A 21049-nucleotide genomic window follows, 5' to 3' on the forward strand; every position below is an offset into this window, starting at 1 on the left:
CAACTGTAGAAATGTTTGAATGTAACTTCTGTAGCGCGGAGCTTTACCGTGGTATGAGCATGCTAAATTAGTGCGTGATGCTACGCTAGTTTTACTTTCTATCATGCCATCACCAATAAATATTTCGGAAAACAATAAACAATTGTTAAATAAGGTACATTCTGCAAATACTATAAATGCAATAACAGTGTTGTTATTCAATCATGCAATGATGGATCTATATATACATATAGATTAAAATTTATATGGATACAGTTAATAATGTCTCGAGAATTACATAATAATCTTTTTATCGTGGAAAATTCCATAGTTCCCACGGGATGGTGATAAAAGGATTCTTTGCAGACGAAGTAGCGGGGAACAGTTAGTTTATCCATAAACGGACCCTAAACTTACTTTTACTCGCACTCCATATAAGTTTGTGCTCACACTATTAAATTCCAAGATAGCAAAAAGGATGAAGCTAAAATTACAAAAAAAATATCTGTTTGTATAAAATTATTCTTATTCAAATATGTCTCACGAAAGCTTCAATCAATCAATCAAATCAGCCCACGTCCACCCACTGCTGGGTAAAATAGCCTCTTTATTTTCACGCCACTTAAGGTTAAGTAATATTATTAAAGATGAAGCTTTTGTATTCGTATTGCCTTTGCAATTTAATGAGACAGGTTTACAATAATCGATCTTCAGCAAAAACTGAATAACCCAAGGAATGTATCTTCCATCTATAATTGATTACCAAGTCTTGGCACGGTTAACGACTAATTGCGGCACTGACGAAGGAGTACTTTATTAAGCGTATATCCCTGAGAGCCATCGAAATAAGGGTCTACGTTTCACTTCAGTACGTGACGGATTTATATTATGACTGTTCAGTTGGTATCTTCACGTTTAGTCTAAACTAACTAGCAGAATTACTGAACTTTGTAAGTACTTCAGAGTAGTGGGACTAATGAGACTTTGACTTTGTTTCATTGACATGCTGCAGCTGTATCTAAAATATATAAACATGTCCTAAATTTGACAAAAATAAACAAATGGCAAACAATAGCAAAACCAGTCCCCGTTTATCGCTCTCTTGATGTTAAACTCAAACGATTTGAATACAAAACAATGTCTGATTGTTCAAAGAGATGACGGTGCGGCAACTATTTTTCTTTGTAAGACTGCGTGGATATTTTGAATCATATTTCGTACTTAAGTTGATCTATGTACTTATGCCTCATACTCATCAGGATACTCGAGCTGGTAGGTTCTACTTTTAAAATCGTAGAAAATTAGCTAAGTACATTACATCTGAAAGGCGATGGCATAAACTGACGCGCTTTACTAAACAAAGACGGGAGAGTACAAAACGGGAGGCAAGTAGAGAGTGACGGAGCGCCGCTGCCACGAATGGGTCGGGCTCGATTTCATTAGAAAACATTGGTGTTTGCTCGCGTGTCAGGCGCGTGTCTCTCGACGCGCGACCGCAGCGCAGGGGTCACGGTGTTAGGTTACGCGTTACACGACGTGGGGACAGCCCTGATTTTCGGCTTTTCGCTTAACAAAGAAGAACGACTTATCGATGAAACGAATATCTATAAAACATAAACCGTGTCGTTTTCGAACTCTTTACAGTCAGCATAATACCTAAAGTATTCGGAAAGTTATTTACATAATACGCACGGGATTTTGTTTGACAAAACTTCGTGATCGGTATCAGGTGGAAGTGTTATAAGCAAAAGGGAAGGCGCCTCGAAACACAGATTCCGATATTTATTCAAATCGAGTGCGTGCCGGTTACTTTATTCAGGGCTGTATGGCATGCAACGTTACAAGTCACTTACGTATTTCAAAACGAAACCAAAGATGACAGAGAAAACCTCCTGCTTAAAATATGTTTTACTTATTCCAAAATCATGATATTATTCTACATAATTATTAAACATTCAACGCCTTGAATTATTCGGCTCACCGAAAATAAACCATATTACCTACACGCATAGTGTCAAGAAATCCATTACACTAATGCCTCGATCATAACGGCTTGACACGAGCTATAATTGTTCCTCTATAAAATAATATTATCAAAAGAAAATACGTTCGCTTAGCGTTTGATCAGACCCACCCAAAGAGCGCTGCTGTCAACGCAAACAGCGCACCCTGCAAACAAGGGTAAGTAAAAAACCCAAGGAAATCAAAATATTATTTCCACGAGTATGCGTGCGCGGTCACATTGTCTCTGCAACCCTTGTCTTCCACATTTCTACTCGTAGTCACTCGTATAACGCAAAATTCAGGTCTATTTACCTCTTTTCTTAAGTAGCTAAGATGTGCTTTATTCTACAAGTAGCTAACATTTTCTGTCCCGCCGGTGTGGAGTCCCTCTGCCTATCCAGCTTCCCGGCATTGCCTCACCGGAGCGTGCAAAAATATCTGACACGTCTAGGCCCTTGAGATAGAGTCGTGTCATATATTTATACATGGATTGTTGTGTCAGATGGCTTTGATGTGTGCTGGCTGGTGAACTGTACTGTACTGTTGCTGACTACAGCAATAACTTGTATCTGTACATATTTCCAACACAGCCCAAAAATTCCAACGTCCCATTAACAGAAAAATGACATAAATCCACTATATTACATCGCTTTTAAACTCGATTCTTCCGTTATCATATTCCAGCTTCCACACGGTCGATTGATCGCACAAAACAATTACTAACCAATAATCATATGTCTTAACAAATAGAAATGTCAAAATACATCTGCGGGGAGACTTTATTGAATCCGAGATTGGGGCAAGGCGAATAGCAATCAAATAGCTAATGCTATAGGGGCCTCGAAATTGCACTAACGACTGCGACTGGGGGCCCCGGCAGTAATGTACTGAAATCGATTAATTATCCTTTTATTATTATTTTATGGCCTCCACTACGAAGCTTCATTGTCTGCTAGATACTATTTTATTTTAGATGGTGACTTGTACACGGCTGAGGCTGACACAGCGTTCCATTAAAAGCAAAACGACAACAGGCAATATTCACTGCATGTTTTGCGGGTGATAGGACCTTGAGAAAGGTTCGACAGGATTGCTAACATGATGTTACTCGCTATATCTCGTTCCTGCGTAGAAAGCATGAGTAATACAGCTATTCGTAGTAAAAGAGCTGGTACACGAGGTTTTCTAAATATCTGAAGAATCTAGGCTGGTAATCACACATGTGGACATGGTAGTGGACATTGCGCGTTCTGTAATGGGACTTTTAAAACAAAGTTTGCATTTGCCAGCCTTAGGCTCCGTTTCCACCAGAGATGTGCGAGGATGTGTTGCGAGAAAAGTGTTTTCGGTGAACCAATAGAAACGCTTCATTTACCTCGCCTTGCTCCGCTCAGCTGTTTCCACCAGAGATGTGCTGTGCGAGGATGTGGAAACGCAGCCTTATTCGGGCACATAGTAAACAAACTTAAAGGTTCGCCATTTTCGGCCACGACATAGTGATGGACAGACACATCACATAAAATTATCAGCGTCCGTCCGATTACAATGTCGGCATTGCATTTGTTTTGTGCCGTCATCGTACAACACACGACACTACTTGGAACGAACAGGAAGTTTTCTGATAATCTCGACCTCTGGACTCAAGGCTACTAGTAGGCGCGTGGACGGTTAATAAAATACCACAAGGCAACAAATGAGCCAAGCTATATCATGAATATAGACCACAGTGGCGCGGCATGAAAATTAAATATAAATTAAGGGCGAGTGAGAAAAAAGTGAGCTAGGAAGTTTTCGGGTGCAATATCTCACAGCTAGAGGTACACCCTACCCTTTACCCAACTTTTTCTCGTTAACGTTAACAAGTTGTCGATTATGGCAAAGTAACCGGCAACCTGGGTGGCAATCGAGTTGCTACGGAGCCACGCCGCTACTAGCGCCACTGATAGACCATACAACATTTAGAAGTCTAATATTAGTTTTTTGCAAGAAAATCGATATAGAAACCATGTGTAAAGTAAGGCCGCGATATTAAATGCATCAGCAAGACAATATCTGGACGTCTAATGTTAGAATTTTGCAGAGTAGCATCCTGAGGGCGGTGATATTTCAGGCTCGCGGAAGTGGTCGGAGCTGACCGGACATTCGGGCGGCAGCGTTTATCTGATATTTTAGCCAGGCGTGTTGACAATATCTATTCGTTTAACATGCGATGTCCAGAGGCTATCTTGTTGCTGGTTATACATTCATTAAGACTACAGTACGAAAAGTGACCGGTTTTATTATTGATCGACGGATGTCTATGGTGGTGTCATAATTGGAATACAAATTCGCTCTTTGACGCCGTCGGGAGGGCCGTGATTTGGCCTTTTGTGCGTCACGCGTTAAACTCCTTTAAGCCTCTAGCTACACCCTACAACAAGCCAGACCGTTCGAGCGGAACTCGACCCTAAATCAGAAGATTACGGTGTCGTTTGGCGTACGTTCGTGCCTGACTCACGAATTTGGATTTAACGCTAAAGTAATAAGAACGGTTTTGCTCTCGTCTAAAAAATACCAGCCTGTCGGCAAGGGTTTGTTGTCATTACATAAGACACTGTATTGCGTGCACTTAAAGTGTAATTCGCTTTGTGCGTGTTGAACGTGAGTTCTATCAGCAAGATTAGTGCTGGTAATGGACGCATAATTACAGTAGAAAAGGCTAACATCGTAAGGTTCATTTGGTGTGCAGCAATCACTTGTCCATAATGCCCGGGAAGGGGTTCGGTCGGGAGCGATCTGGTTGATTCACTTACCTACAAAACATAATGCGAGCACGATAGTTGCTCCCGTGAGACGAATAAACTTACTACTTATATTCTAGTTATCAGCTATTATTGCTCCGAACAGAACCCTCAACATTTTATCCCAAAAAAAAACAAAATTAAAATTGATTGAGATTTGATTGATTAATTGAGGTTTTACTTGGCAGGAGCCCATAATACCTAATATCAGTTAACTCCACTTATTTAGCTTGTTATTCTGCTAAAACCTATATATGTATATCACGCATGTTATACAGGCACGCTACATAACAAAAAACAGAGACGCGTTTCGAACTACATATTTACTAATTTGATAATAAACTGCATATCGCAGGTACGTAGCCATAGTGCACGGTTGTAGCGGAGAAACATGGAAAATTAGTGTATTTCGAAAACACAAACTAAAACATGGATGCACAGATAAAACCCAGAAAAAAAGACCAGCGATGGGAATCGAACCCAGGTCCTCAGCATTCCATGCTGCGTGCTATAACCCCTACACTACCACTGGACAGGAGTCTAGACACAAATTTCTCCCATGCACCACACATTTCAGCCTGCTTTTTTCCTTTACTAGCCACTTAAGAAGCGACACCGCGACCAGCGGTCAGCGGAATCACCGCAAAAATAACAAATTGGGAGTTGAAATAAAAAATACAAAAACACTCCAAAAAAACAATCATAATAGTGTATTTCGCTCATTAAAAGTTATCACGCTTTTCATCCCATGGAAAACATGTCTAAAACTCCACTTCCTTTAAACCTTTCCTAGTAGCCCTTGTACCACAAACGTTCCAAGAGCTACAATTCTACATAATTGCCACTTTTTGTATGAGAAAGTTTACAATTAAGTATGTCGATTCGTAGCACTTGTAATTTTTGTGGTACAGGGGCCTGGTGTGCACGTAGCACCGACTTATTTATTTGAAGTGTGTTCGCCCATATTTGCACTCACGCAGTTCATTTTGATTATTTTGCTACCACGAAAGGTCCAGCAAACAGCGGAGGGAGCCGTGTTTGCTGTGAGAATGTATAGACCGGCGGACGCGGGGACGCGACAGAGCATAGCCTCGCTGCGGGAGAGTTATTATCTTGTACAGAAGAGGTCAAAGATAGCTTTACATTTTCGTACTATGCCATTGTCTGATCTATAATACTAGATTGTTCGATAAGGGGCTAAAACAATCCATAATGACACGAGACGTTTTGCCACCCGAGCAGAGCGAGGGTGGCTATAGTTCAAGGGTCATGTCATTATGGTTGTTTAGTCTCGCGTTAAACACTCTACTTTCCACTTTGAATGCAAGGAAAAAAACGATATTAATTTATTACAACGAACGCTCAATAGGAGTATAATGGACATCTGTTTAAAATTCAAATAGCAAAAAAATGCACCGCGGTTTTTTCTTTTATCTTTTATTTTTGTCAAGTAACGGTTTAAATGCTTGCATATTTAGCCAACAGATTTAAACTTAAAAACTAATTGGACTATGCATAATAAAATGAATTCATCCTTAATATAATATCTATAACGTATTATTCATTTTCGTTATCAATAATCTTAATACATTATTCTTAAGTTTTTTATATTTTTGCACTGTTGTTTGTTAGGGATTTGCAGAGTAAATAAAAAAAATAACTTTAACCCCTTGAGTTTAAAGGAGCATTAATTTAGATATGCAGAAAATATATAAATAAATAAATAAATATCACGGGACAATTCACACCAATTAACCTAGTCCCAAAGTAAGCTTAGCAAAGCTTGTGTTATGGGTACTAAGCAACGGATAAATATAATTAATTATATAGATAGATACATACTTAAATACATATTAAACACCCAAGACCCGAGAACAAACATTCGTATTTTTCATACAAATATCTGCCCCGACCCGGGAATCGAACCCGGGACCTCAAGCTTCGTAGTCAGGTTCTCTAACCACTAGGCCATCTGGTCGTCTAATGACGCATAACTATCGAACGACGACACCGAATTGAATAATTATTATTTTTTCTGTGTTCGTTACTATTAGGATAAGGTATGTGCATACTCGTAACCCGCGGGCAGCAGCTAGTTTCTGATAATTTTATATAAAGTTCAAACTTGAAGTGACACAACGAGTTAAGTGTATATTAAACATTTACTCTACATATCGGAGTTGAAAAATAAAAACTTTTAAAAGTGAATTGAAAGGTGAAAGCGTGTTTTGTCCGTATTTGAGGGCTGAAGCATGTGAACTTAAAATCAAACTTACTAAGGCTCAAATAATATAAAAAAGCTCCTTTTATACCTAATTCATTTGGGAATGTATTACTTACAGTAATGCGTTTATCTAAAAACTTTTCATCAACTCTGTTTTTAAATTAGAAGAGATTATAACAAAATGCACTTATGTGCACATCTACTACGATAGCGGCTTTCGGTAGGCTGCGTGTCTGACACATGAAAACAAATAGAACTTCCATAAACTCATGTATGTACTCATCACGTCATTGCATTGTTTTATACAGACCCGCCATCTCAGAAACTTGATACATCCATCCAACACACACGGTTATAACAACAAATCAAGCGGGAAAACCATTCAAGCAAATATACGAAAAGAATCATACAAGGTATAACTCGAAACAGAAGGCAACCGGGCGGGCCGCTCGTCCTACCAATTTCGATCGCAAATTGAAAACGTAATCACTTTCCAGAATTCTATTTGGGAGTTCACGGGATATAACTCGATTTCTGACGTTCTGTACAGGTGTCAAACGATTTTTATGTCGACAGCCCATAAAACGCTGTTCCGTGATCATTGTAAATTGCACTTCTACCTGCTTATTAGAACAGGTTGCGAAATTGAATCTAACGGGTCCATACAACATGTAACCTAAGAATATTTGACTATTTAATGACAAAAACAAATAAAAAAAATACAATACAATACAATAACTCTTTATTGAACACCAACACATAGTAGGTACAGAAAACACATGTACTTGTATAGAGATTTTCTAAGGAAATCAAAAGGTGGCCTTAGCACTTCAGAGCGATCTCGTCCAGGCAACCTTTTCAATGGACAGAAGTAAGAAATCTATTTCCGAATGGATGTATTTCCTATGCGTCACTTCGGAACGGCTTATACCTACCTATTTAGTCGATTAATTTTAACATGATTTGTATTGTGTTTGTCAACAGACAGAACAAGGCTTCTATGAAAAAGAATATTTGAAAGTGTATTTGAATATTAGAAAAATAATAAAAAAGAACAGTTTAAATATCCTACATAAAAAGTTAATCTTAAATTAGTGAAATCTCATGAACAGCTAACCCTAGGAGATAGGTACAGTCGGTGCCCTAACATAAGTATCCACTTCTCTATACAACTAGTATGAAAAAGTGGATACATAAGTTAGGGAACCGACCGTACATGTAATAAAAATAGTAAATTTGGGCTCCACAGAAAACCAGTGTTAAACAGTGAAAAACACTGTGTGTGCTAGTTCTAGTCTTAGTTTTAGGTGGTACTTATAGAGGCAAAATAAACCTTTCTTTCTTCTTCTTTCTTTCTGAATTTTACTAAAATCTGGCCTGTTTAGGAATTCCTAATGAATAAAAAATAAGTGAGTGTGAGTCAGAATATGTTTGCAGAGAAAAAAATTCTTCTCATTTTCTTCATTAATATAAAGATGCGATGCCAGAGTGAACGCCAGTTAGATAGAATTTTAACCAAATCAATCCAGTACGACGGCACGGTTGGTGTATTTTGCTTACTTTAATTGCATTATTTCGTACGGCCTTATTTTATGGAGATCTGCTGCAGACATTTAGTCGATTTTTATCTTACAAAAGAGATCAATTAGAGCAATTTATAATTTGAAGACGCTTGAATCTTTAAGATTTTTTTCTAAAGAAACAGGTATCCTAAATCCTAACCCTGCCGTCACTTTATGTTTTTGAAATAATCATGTATGTAAGGAAGAACATATGTCATTTACCCACTAACGTCGATAACCCAAAAGCTACTAGAAACACAGGGAAGTTTAAAGTTCCATCTTACAGGCTGGCTAAAACCAAAAAGTCGTTTCTGGGAAATTGCATACCTACGTTTTTATAATAAAATTCCTAAAAATATTACAAACGAAACGGATACAAAATTCAGATCTATTGTCGAGAAGACATTAATATCTAAGGCGTATTATAAAGTTAATGATTATATCATGGACCCGGGGTATTTGGAAATAATTCCGATCCGCATTAGCGATCCCTTCAAATGGCGAACCTACTGTGTTAAATACTTGTGATGTATAGATATCATTTAATAATATAGTAAATCTGTTTTAAAAAAATATACCTTGTTGAGTTTCTTGCCGGATTATTCTCAACAGAGGTTTTTCCGAACCGGTGGTAGATTTTTTTTTGACATTCATAAGTCAAGCACTTATAGCCTAAATTGAATAAAGATATTTTGACTTTTGACTTATGAGTACTTACCTAATTCAATGTTCGTGAGTATAATTATGCCATTATGGTATTACATACAACATTAATTATTTCATTTATTAAAAATTTGACAAAGCAGACCTATTCTTCGATGTTTATGATCTGGGTTAATCAATTTGTCAAATTTTTAATAAATAAAATAATAAGTGTTGTATGTAATACCAAATGAGATCAATTATGAATGCATTATTATTTTGTTGAAGCAAAATACCTTAATGTAATACATAACTGGAATAAAATTAAATTGTATTGAATTTCTAAGTCTAAAATACGCCCAAATTAAAAAAAAAACAAAGTACATATCTAAAATAAGTCAATTTTCAGTCATAGTAATTGCATTGATAGATACAATCGTTTAATCCGCTCGTCCTGATTCTAATGCCAATCACAAATCGCCCGACGCTTTGACTGGCTTCCATATAGGGCCCCATTTAGAGCGAGTGTGTAAAAAAAACAGCTTCAGTTTTCTCCATGAAACAATAAATAAAACACCTTAAAACACAAATAGGAATAACGAAAGTGGTTTGTCGTATACAATTCTTGAGAATCATTGTTTTCAAGAGAATCTATCCAGTAGGTGATGTGATTCGGTGACGTGATGTGAGACATATAATAATATATTCGTCTACCTAGCTATTACTTAAACATTTACTTGTTAGTGTTATCTTAAGCGGCTTCAGCTATAAAGGTGGTCCGGGAACCCGCTACGCGCAGCCCCGCTCGCAATCGCCCCCTACGTAAGAGTAGTCATTTATCATAATCATCTCGATTATATCGCGCCTCGCCCCTCCAACGGAGCCATTTAACCACCCTCGATTTAACTGTTATTGTGAACATTTTTGATTCCAAGCGTGTCTTTTGTTACGAAGCTTAGTCACGGCGACGCGAGCCACTTCGAGTGGTTACAAATTCATCTTTCATCTAGCGAATGATACTTTGACAGCTCAGTGATTAACGATATTCTTTTAGGTATTCTTAACGTAACTACCACATCAATTACTTCTTTAATGGTTTAGTATAGTAGTTTACATCTAAATTTTAATGTGTATAAACGGCGTCTTACCTTGTCTTTACCTTACTTATCATGAGGACAAAATTAAAAATTACACTTATACCACGGACAGTCGAAAATGATAAAAGAAATCGAAAGCTTGTACACAACGAAATTGTGGAATGAAGATATTGCAAAAATAAGGCGGCTGTAAATTCTAATAAACATAGATATCGCATTTAAAGTAGCCCACTTATTTAGTCGTCACTTGCTCGAATGGGGTATGAAGAAAAATATTGTAATGTTGTATGAAAAGTACCAGAGTTCGCGTGTGCCGGCCGGCACGTCATTATTAGCGCCGGTAGTCGGCCGGTTGAACGAGAATTCATAATAAATAACGAACCTGTAAGTAATATCGTATGATGCATTCGCATAAGTTTCTATACATTACATATATCAATGATGTGGAACATTACCACAATATCATTACCACACTATTTTGTTCGGGTTTTTTTCTTTTTTTATCTACTCGAAGTCTTAAATTTTTAACAGGTTTTTTTTCTGTGTTCATCAGCAATACTTTAATTATCATTTGAGTTACTTACATACTTATGCTTACCAAATTTCATGTTAATCGGATCACTAGATAAGGGTGAAATTCGACTTGTAAGAACTAACCTTAACAAATTATATACAAACAAATAAATAATCACTGCAAGTAACTTTTCTAACCTTGTAAAAAGTAACTGACGCGTAGTAAATAACTAAATTACTTACCTATGTTTGTATATGTCTGGCAAAAAAATCGAGGTGCCAGGTTAAGGTCAACGAATAACGAGAGTCTGATTTTTCGTTTTTTATTAAATTATCAAACAAATACTATTTTTTGTACTTGTCTGTAACAGTCGTCTGCATTATTATCTGCCACAGCGGAGCGTTCAAAAATATTTGACACGTCCTATCATATCGGCCCTAGAAATATAGTCGTATCAGATATTTGTACACGTTTTGTTGTGTCAGATATTGGTGAGTGTAATGTCAGCTGTACCTACCTTCTGACTGACTACGGGTTAGCTTTTTATGCAATCGCCTGTAGTAATAACCCATATTAATTTAAATTAGTCAGACCCGTGAGAACTACTTCCCAAGCTCTCTTATTTTGACGGAGGCGTGTGCCTAGCAATAGAGACGATGAACTTAAATCAAAACTTACATCAGGTATGCTGACAAGTCTTTCCGCCTTCAAGTAATGACTAATGCGCTATCGGTACAATTTAATGGACTCAGATTCGTCACGTGCACCCCATTTTATAGTCCACAAGCTAATTCGAGTGTCGTTAACAATTACTGTTTTATTATTATATTAACAAAGGCGCAAACTTTCGTTAGGGGAACGCTATTGTTTCAATTTCATTGTAGAATGAGAATTATTACGATAATTTGCATACACTGCTATTTGCTTTTATGTTATGTAAAATGAACTACGTTGGGGCGATCTGTTGTGGCCTCAAAATGTATCTAATATTTTAGTTTTTCTGTAGCGCCCTTGGAAAAAAAACTAAAAGGTCTCTCTTAGGGTTTCGTGATTTGTAAATAGCACTCACATAAAGCACATAAAGAACAGCCTCTAACTGATAACTTTTTTCATTTAAACCCAGAAAAAGTGTCCATGGATAGAATCTTCGTCGTCCCGGTATGTAGTTCGAGCTGTATTCCTAAACTACCAGTAGGCAGAACAGAACTAACCGCAGGCCTATCTATGCAAATTCAGATAGTTGCAGGTCCCCTACCATTCTCATTATAGCTGTTTGAAATGCAATCTATGCACTCTATCGGTCTTTTTTCGGTCGGCACTGTTGTTGGCTTGGTTGCCATGCCCACCGTTATCTTTACCCTTGTCTAGGCCTATGTATAATAGGCGTGAACTGTGAGATCCACAGATATATCTACTACTAAGTAGCTTTTGCCCGCCACTTCGTCTGCGTAGATTTCGATATTTACACAATACTCCATTGTACAGTCGAACCTTCAGTCGAACCATTCGAGTCCCGGGTACTGCCTTTTCGCAACTTTTCATTTCGCAAATCTAATACTGTAAATATTTCAGGATTTATTTCAGGGCCCTCGTGTAGAACCCTTTATGTTAGGTTAGGTTAGTTTTATAAAAATCCTGAAATATTTATAATGGTTTCAGAAATATTAAACTATTAGGAAATGAAAAGTTGCGAAATGGATCAGGTGGCCAAAAGTTTTTCTCCGAAACATTAGTAAACCTTTGACCTTCTCACAGTAAGACCGTTTTCAGATTAGCCGATCTGATATCGGAATCGGACGCCGATACGATATCGGGGCAAGTAAAATGTATGAAATATGATCCGATATCGGATCGGATAATCTGAAAGACAGGTACATATTTCATACATTTTACTTGCCCCGATATCGTATCGGTGTCCGATACCGATCTCGGATCGGATAATCTGAAAACGCTTTAAGTGTCATAATAAATTCCCTTGTCAAGCAATACGATGTCACTATGAGTTTTTCTACGAAAAGGTTTCATATAGTGGGTCACGGTCACGGTAGTTGGTTCGAGTGTTTACCTAGTGCCACGAAGTACCTTACCACGAAGACGTGTGATTTTGTCAAAATTAGATATTAATGACATTGTAATAAGAATAACGGCACGCGTCATCGTGAATAACTCTACCTAAACTTAGTGAGATTTTCTCATACAAACTTAAATGTCACACCGATCCCATGGAATTTTCGAAAAATCCTTTCAAACTGCGGATAAATATCAACTGAAAAACCTGTCCACTAAGTTTCACATCTATGGGCATTTCTATCTACCGTTGTACCCTGAGTTTATTTCTTCGACTCCAACAAAATTTGGGAGGTAGACTCGGTCCATGATTCGAGCTGTAAAACAGGGTCCCCAGATATGTCCCCAAAATTGTTAACGAAAATTATCAAGAAAAAAATCGTAAGAAAACGGACACATCCATACAATATTTTGGGGCATCATGGACTCAGTTTACCTCCCAAATTTTGTTCAAATCGGAGAGATAAACTCAGAGTACAACGGTAGATAGGAATGCCCGTTATTGTATCATGCTCAAAGAATAACATTTTACATACAGGAAAGCATAAGGCATGGGAACGCGTGTAAAACGCGAGCCCCAAATCATTTGAAATTTACTCCGCAAACGGCCGTTTTTTTTTAAGTACCCACCTTTGTAGTCATTATTAAAGTGCCTAAAGGAGGCGATACGTATGAAAATGAATGCGATATAATTACGATTAGGTTTCATTCATGATATTTTACAGTATATTAAATAATTATACAATAATATCGTTTTATTTCAATTACAATTTTGGAAATATAGCTCTATCGTTACTATCGATGTAAAATATTATGTTATTTTGTAACTAAATAATAAATAGTTATCATGATTTCTATAGGTTAATACTCTTTGGTCATGATCTGTCATGGCGACAAAATATAAAGAGAACGGACAAGGAACTGACGTTATCATGGGTTTGCGCTAGTGTCGCCCCCTGCGCAGAGCTTTGCCTAATGTGCCCTATTAATTTTGTTGTATTATTAAATCAATTATTCAATTAAAATTGTTAATATCCGTACACCCTCTTCTAAATTTGAGTTAATTTGGCAAAATCCTTCCTCAGTATTCATACACGTATTCATGTCACAACGTATAATTTCAGCGCTATCTGTTAGTTTGGTAGGATACTCGAAGTCGTTGAAAAAAAGTCTGCACCTCCTTCCTAAGAAGCGTCACTCGAGTGTAGTGGCTACCCCCCCTTTTGGGGGTTGAATTTTTATAGCCTATAACCTGGCCGGCGATTTTTTTGACAGATTAGTAAAGTTTACATCAAAATCCGTTAAGCCGGTCTCACGTTATGTCTCTGTCACGTGAGGTCTCACGTCAAATAAACAGACAAACAATTAATCTGGGACCCACTTAAGATCGAATATCTGTCATTTTGTATGACAATTCAAAGGATTTTTTCACGAAACGGGTCCCAAATTAACGATCATGTCATGACCGTACAGTCGAACCACTTGATTCCTAACCAACCGTAGAACGTTCTCACTGTAAGTGGCATAATAAATTCGCTTGTCAAGAATGGTTCGGGTGTACAGTGGAACAAATTGAATCATTCGAACCTTTTAATAATCAATTTCACTATGATTTTCTTGGCAAATGTATGAGATATCGACATGACATTAGTAGAACAAATGTTCCAACCTGAGTCATGATTCAATTTGTTCGACTATACCTAACCTAATAAAAACAACTATGATACATACATAAACGATTAACTAGTAAAGATTACCAATGTACAAGTTGCAGGACATTCCCAAAACATAAAAACATGCTCACAAAAGTCAATGGCTCACAATGTTAAACTTACTATTTATAAAAAAGAAAATTGACATGCGAAATTACTTATTCAAGCTTTAGATAATTTAATTTAACACGTAAGACGGCAGCTCTTAGTTTCATTGGTTGTTTGTAATTTTGTTGCCACTAAACCGCTGAAGAAGTAATTTATTCTAATATTTACTTACACAATATTCTAGAAAAGTAAACTTGCCTTGTATCCCATTAAAAAGCAAGTATCATTTGAATGGCATTCTGCTCTATCGAAATGCAATTCGCTATCAATCGTATTAATGAGAGTTCTCTGCATAATAAAGTTTTGTAATATGAAGCACTTAAGATTTTCTTTGTTTCAGATCCATACCAAATGTTTGGACCAACAAGTAGTCGTCTGGCAAATTCAGGTAATCCTTAATTTTATTTAAATAGGTCAATCCTAACGCATTTTTATAATGTACCTTTTTTTACCTTGCTCTTCACAACTTGAACAGCTTTGTCTATACGACACAATGTATGTGTGTGTCCCCAAAACAAAGCCTAAAAAAAAACAAAAAGTCATCAATCTAAAAGCGTTATTCAAAAGCGTTTCTGAATGTGTTTTTTTTTTCTCATTGAATCGGATTAACAAATCGATGTAACATTTTCACAGGAGTAACGTATAGCGTACGCGTACCTACTTTTCTTTACTTTAATATAAAAAGGCACAGGTATATATATTTATATGATTTAATTGTAAGTAAGCATCTACTTAGGTAGTAATAGCCACTGGAGTTACTCAAGTCTGAATACGTCCATGAACTAAAACCATACTCGTACCTTGCTAAAAAAGTTAGAAAACCCTCGGACTTTGTGACTTCAAAGTTCAATATCTCAAAAACGGCTGAACCGTTTTTGATAAAACAAGAAATTTATCTAAGAACCATCGCTAGAAAACCTGCTTCAATTAAAAAAACACATTCAAATCAGTCTACCTGTTTACGAGCTACGGTGCCAAAGACAGACACGGACACACAGACACACATAGCGGTCAAACTTATATTAAAACACCCCTCTTTTTGCGTCGGGGGTTAAAAAGACAAACACAAGCACTCGATAACGCACAAGATCCAAAACTTCGCAGCCGTATCCAAAACTGTCGTCCAATAAAATGGCTAAAAATAAACACAATTAAAGTTTTCATTATTCAAACCTGAACGAGGATCTCGCAAGGTGAAAGTGGTCACTGTGACCCGCAGGTTGACCCCCGAGAAAGTGGGGTGGCCAAGTCTCACGCGGCCCCAGCACGCGAGATCGCGATAGCGGACCCCATTCAAGGGTTAACAATTATGAGGCCGATCGAAGCAGAGAGTAGACAAGCCATGTTTCTTACCATTGCCTAGATTGCCCTATAAACTTAATCCTAGTAATTCCTGTTAATATTACGAATACGAATGTTTGCAAATATTTTTTCACTTCTCGTGCTCGTAAAGTTCGTGTTTATGCTGGATCTAGGCGACATAAAATGTATTTTTACGCTCTAGTGCATAAAGTAAAATCTTCGTCTAAGACCAAGGTAATCAGGCCTGGACAGCCACAAACAACAAAAGTTTCAATGTATTTTTTAATAATTTTTAATTTGTATAAAACTAAAAATCAACCAAATAAATCAAAATAAAATAATAAAACTAAATATTTAATTATATTAACAATGCATGAAAACTAAAAGGTATTACCTAGTAAGTGAAAAATGTTTCCTCTTTTGGTACTTCATCTCGCAATCGAAGTGAAAAGCAGAGTTTAAAACTCGAGCATTAAACACATTTAAGGGATAAGTCCGCCTTTGTACAAGTATCTTAAAGTTTGTCAGTTGTATTTTGTTAATTTTCTTTTGTACAATAAAGAGTTTACATACATACATACATACATACATTTTCCTCTCGACGTGTCTATCCACCCTTCGCCGTACCGGCTCGGGTGGCTATATGAAGGTCTTGGGTGAAATGGCTCGTTTTATGCTCTTGTTGTACAATCTACTATTGTGGGTGTATGTATGTTTGTTGCTTATTCACGCTAAAACGGCTGGACGGGTTTAATTGATTTTTGGTATGTACCTAGATAGCTGGACATCTAATAACACTAATGCTACTTTTCATGCTAATATTCTCACGATCGGTATAAAATTTCGAAATCTCAACCGCTAAAGAGTGATCTGAATTAATGAACTAAAAGAATTTCTTTGCTCACCCGCGACATTGATAGTTAAGTTTATGCAAAATATGCGTGTTCATGCAGTTCCTCCACCTCCACACTAAGAACACATACAAATCACACAAACCCATCTATCACCACCACCACAATACACTGACGCGTTTCGAACTCAACCAGAGCCCATCTTCAAGCAATTTCCAGTTGATAATAATACTGTTATTATTCAGAGGTGATCCTTGACATGCATAGTCTCGTTTTATTGCGTATCAAATAATTATGAGTAGACAGGTATGCTTGAAATGAACCACTTCTTCCGCATTTATATTGTTTCATTATTTTGCATGGGAAATCAACCACCTTCGTCATTCATAGCCAAAAAACAGAAAAAACAGGGTTGTCACTTGTTGTAAATCACGACAGTCAACTGTTATGCTGCATGCAACATAGATGTCGCGATAACGCTCACCTCATTCCGTGTGGGAACAGTGAACGCCACGTAACTGCATTATCTGTCTGCAATCAGGACTTATGAAAGTCAAATGTTAATAGGCTAACAACAGTGCGTCGCATAGGGGTGCGTTACTCACTTATCATGCCACCTACTTTTGTAAATTGCTGATGTTTTATCTATATTAAGCCACTTCTAACAGTTAAAAATATAATAAAGGGGTGGCGTAGATTTGTCAGATATTGAAAGGAACGATCATAATCTATTTGAAATATCCTATTAATAAATTTTCATTAGTTATTTTATAGTGTTAAACAAAGTTACCTTTTGTTAGTAAACATCTTTCCTTTTGCTTTTACTTAAGGTACCTATACTATTTTGTTTGCTAAACAACCGCTTCAATATTATTCCTACTAATATTATAAATGCGAAAGTTTCACGTCGAAACCACTGAACCGATTTTGATGAAATTTGGTATAGCCTCCTGAGTCCTGACATTTTTTAACAAACTTAGCGTTTAAGACCTAGACATGGTTTACCTGCTTTGTTATGTTGGATTTTATTTCAAAATTCTTAGAATTCTCTATTCAATGAACAATTTGTACTTTATAAAGTACATTCAGCCGTTATTCTTAGTGTTACTTAGTCCTTTATAAAGTACGCGAGGACTTAGGAGGATAGAGAAAGTTTGAACTCCAAGGATCAACATAGGATAGAGCTTGTCTAAACTAAGATGGCACATGCCTCACTCAACTAAATCAGTTCATTATGATTAGTAAGACAGCAAATCTTACAAACCCCCTGAGTCTAACGGGGATTTAGTTTAGGCGGTTATTGTAACCTTTGATTCCAGTAGAGGGCGCCAACGCACGATAACCTAGATCCGCGCAGACGAAGTCACGGGCATAAGCTAGTATGATCATATTTTTTTTTAATATTGTAACAATCGGCGCCTGCCCCGCCGCGCAGTAAGTTTCCTGGCAATTTGTGCTAAAGACAATTAAAGCCACGTGCCAGCTAACTCCAATTACACACAGGTTCCCAGCGAACACCTGTAATTTACCTGCTTTGACTTCCATGTGAACTGAACATGGGTTTAATAGACTGCGTGCACCCAACGCTGAAGTTTTAATTTTAAACGTCCCACGGGAAAGACAGATCTCTAGGGCTTATCGTTTCTAATAGCAAGGCTTAGGTACGCTTACCTAGTGAATTAGGCACTCGTACTTAAATGTTCAGCCGATGTCTATATCACTGATATCACTATAATTCTCCTAACTATTTCTCAACAGTAGAATGTGACTTAGAATGAATATGTAGGTAAACCATGAAACACAAAACTAATTTTCTCTAAAATAAAGTAACGTGATACAAAACTGCAATTTAAAACGAATGATGTAAAAATCATCAGTAAGAGTATCTGTTGAATATTTTTTAAAGTTTTTTTGCATAAGTAGTACATTATACTTAAAAACTCAAGCATTAGTTAAACTCTTTAAAGTCCACTAACCCTCAAGCGTGGTCTGTATTTTTTGTGTTTAAATATCGTAAAATGATAAGTTTAACACAATCTCAGACACCTGCCCTAAATAAAATGTCTACCAGCCATCAGAAAATAGCTTCAAGTAAATTATTGCGAGTAAAACACTTCTCAGAATTATTCAGTCGGACTCTCTTCGCATCCCGCGCACTCTAAAAGAAAAGTCTCGTGCTCGAGAACGTTAAAGCTCTTTATTTCCCATTGTATCAGTGACGTATAAATAGCAACGTAATACATTCTGTTCCGTCGGTTGGCCACGGTCCGTTCCACACGGCTGCGCCTCCTCGAGTCACCCGTGCGTTCGCGAACATGCCCGCCCAATATCGCAACATGCTCCCGCGCCGTCGCCTTGCACTTAACCTATGTCGAATACTAAATCGTCCCTACACTCATACTCGACCGAGCGTGATAGACAGTGGTTTATGCGATCGCTTTCATCACCTCCTTCGACATTATTGTAGTTTTCTGGTGGGTGACCTTGAGTTTGATCCTAACGAGGTTGAGAAAATTAAATTTTATCTGTAGTTATATTACGCGAAATTAGCTACCTATTTTAAAAAGTGGTATTTTCTGAACAGGGATCTTAATTAATGATGGATAAATAGATAGCTATACTTATCGTAAACACTTTAAAGATTTTTTTTTTCAATTTAGCTAGCTTACCACCCGCGACTTCGTCCGCGTTGAATTCATTTATAAACCAATAATTTCCAGCATAAAAGCAGTTCGAGTGCCGGTAAACTCACAATGAAATTACGTAGGTACTGGAGTAGAAAATGTTATGGTAACTAGAACCAAGCCAACGTCAGTTAGCATTAAGGCTGAATCAATAATGGCAATAATTTACGACAGCTTTCTGTAATATCGCAACGTCTGAACGAATCCAGGAACTATTAGATATCACGATCGGCGTGAACGCCCCGGGCGCGGTGAAATTGCTCATTTTATGTACAATAATGATAGGGTTCATGACGGCAGTCGGTCACCTCACTAATGACACCGATCAACGAAATTTCACTAGGTGGTATTAAAATGTACCTCATAAATGGTTCGAGCACAATAATTAAATCGGCTATCACTAGGTGAGAACGAACGCAAAAGGCGAAGTGGTTCATTAGGGTGGTTGTAATTGAGCTGTTGGTTTCAGGATCAGGTCAGATACAGTTGTGGCAATTCTTGCTAGAGCTATTGAGTGACTCGAGCAACGCGGGCTGCATCACTTGGGAAGGCACCAACGGCGAGTTCAAGCTGACCGACCCCGACGAGGTGGCGCGGCGCTGGGGCGAGCGCAAGTCCAAGCCCAACATGAACTATGATAAACTGAGCAGGGCCCTCAGGTAACCTTACACCTAAGGACACTTCAGCGTTTGCTATTGCGATGTTTCGGGTACCCGTTTCCTGCTGTGCGATTTTTACTACCCTGCGACATTATTCATTTTATTATTGTACGCATGCATCGGTACAATTATTTTCAGTTGTTAACTATTCACCTTTGTACAGATACTACTATGACAAGAACATCATGACTAAGGTCCATGGCAAACGCTATGCCTATAAATTCGACTTCCAAGGACTAGCGGCGGCGACGCAACCGGCGGCGAGCGATCCCGCATACAAATATCAGAGCGACCTGTTCATGAGCTCCTACCATCATTCGGCTAAGCTCTCGTCGTTCATGGCTCCCCACGCGGCTATGCCGACGTCGACAGGTAATTATGGAACTATTTAATAAACGCTCTAAGCGAAATACCTACTTTGCGAATGTGTTGTTTCAGTTCAAACCATGATGATATTCTGCATTAAGTCTTTTACTTTTTTTAAATAAAGTATGCCACTCATAAGCCGTCTAATGATAGAGTTAATACCATGCACCCTTCAAATGCAATGGCACTCAGGGGAATCTGCATTTCTCGGTGCTAATACTACGGTACACTTGCTTGTACAAATATTGGCACGATACTCGAAACGGGTTGTCAACGGCACGACGCGCCTTAGCACACTTGACTTAATGGAATGCGTTGTTAAACTTTATTCGAAACCCAAAAGTCTTCCCGTTGGATATGTGTGCTATTTAAATACACATCTATAAAATGTCACTTTATTAGATATTTTGTTTTTTTTTTATCTACGCCTTTATCCTAGGATCTTGGAAATTTGATTTCTACTTTAACTTGACGATAACGACCCTTTTGCTGAGAATC

General features: G+C 37.6%; 1 protein-coding gene across 3 annotated transcripts in view; it reads left to right on the forward strand.

Moving 5' to 3' along the window:
- Positions 1-21049, forward strand: part of Ets65A (DNA-binding protein D-ETS-3) — a 91231-nt gene that overhangs the window by 62743 nt on the left and 7439 nt on the right. For 2 of the 3 annotated variants that reach the window (XM_074094476.1, XM_074094468.1), the window contains exons 6-8: positions 15030-15077; positions 19996-20185; positions 20349-20557. In XM_074094476.1, coding sequence (XP_073950577.1) covers positions 15030-15077; positions 19996-20185; positions 20349-20557 — 447 coding nt within the window. The remainder of the gene's footprint in view (positions 1-15029; positions 15078-19995; positions 20186-20348; positions 20558-21049) is intronic. The other variant, XM_074094484.1, reaches the window with a different exon arrangement.

This window comes from Choristoneura fumiferana, chromosome Z (assembly GCF_025370935.1).
Source record: "Choristoneura fumiferana chromosome Z, NRCan_CFum_1, whole genome shotgun sequence".
NCBI lineage: Eukaryota > Metazoa > Arthropoda > Insecta > Lepidoptera > Tortricidae > Choristoneura > Choristoneura fumiferana.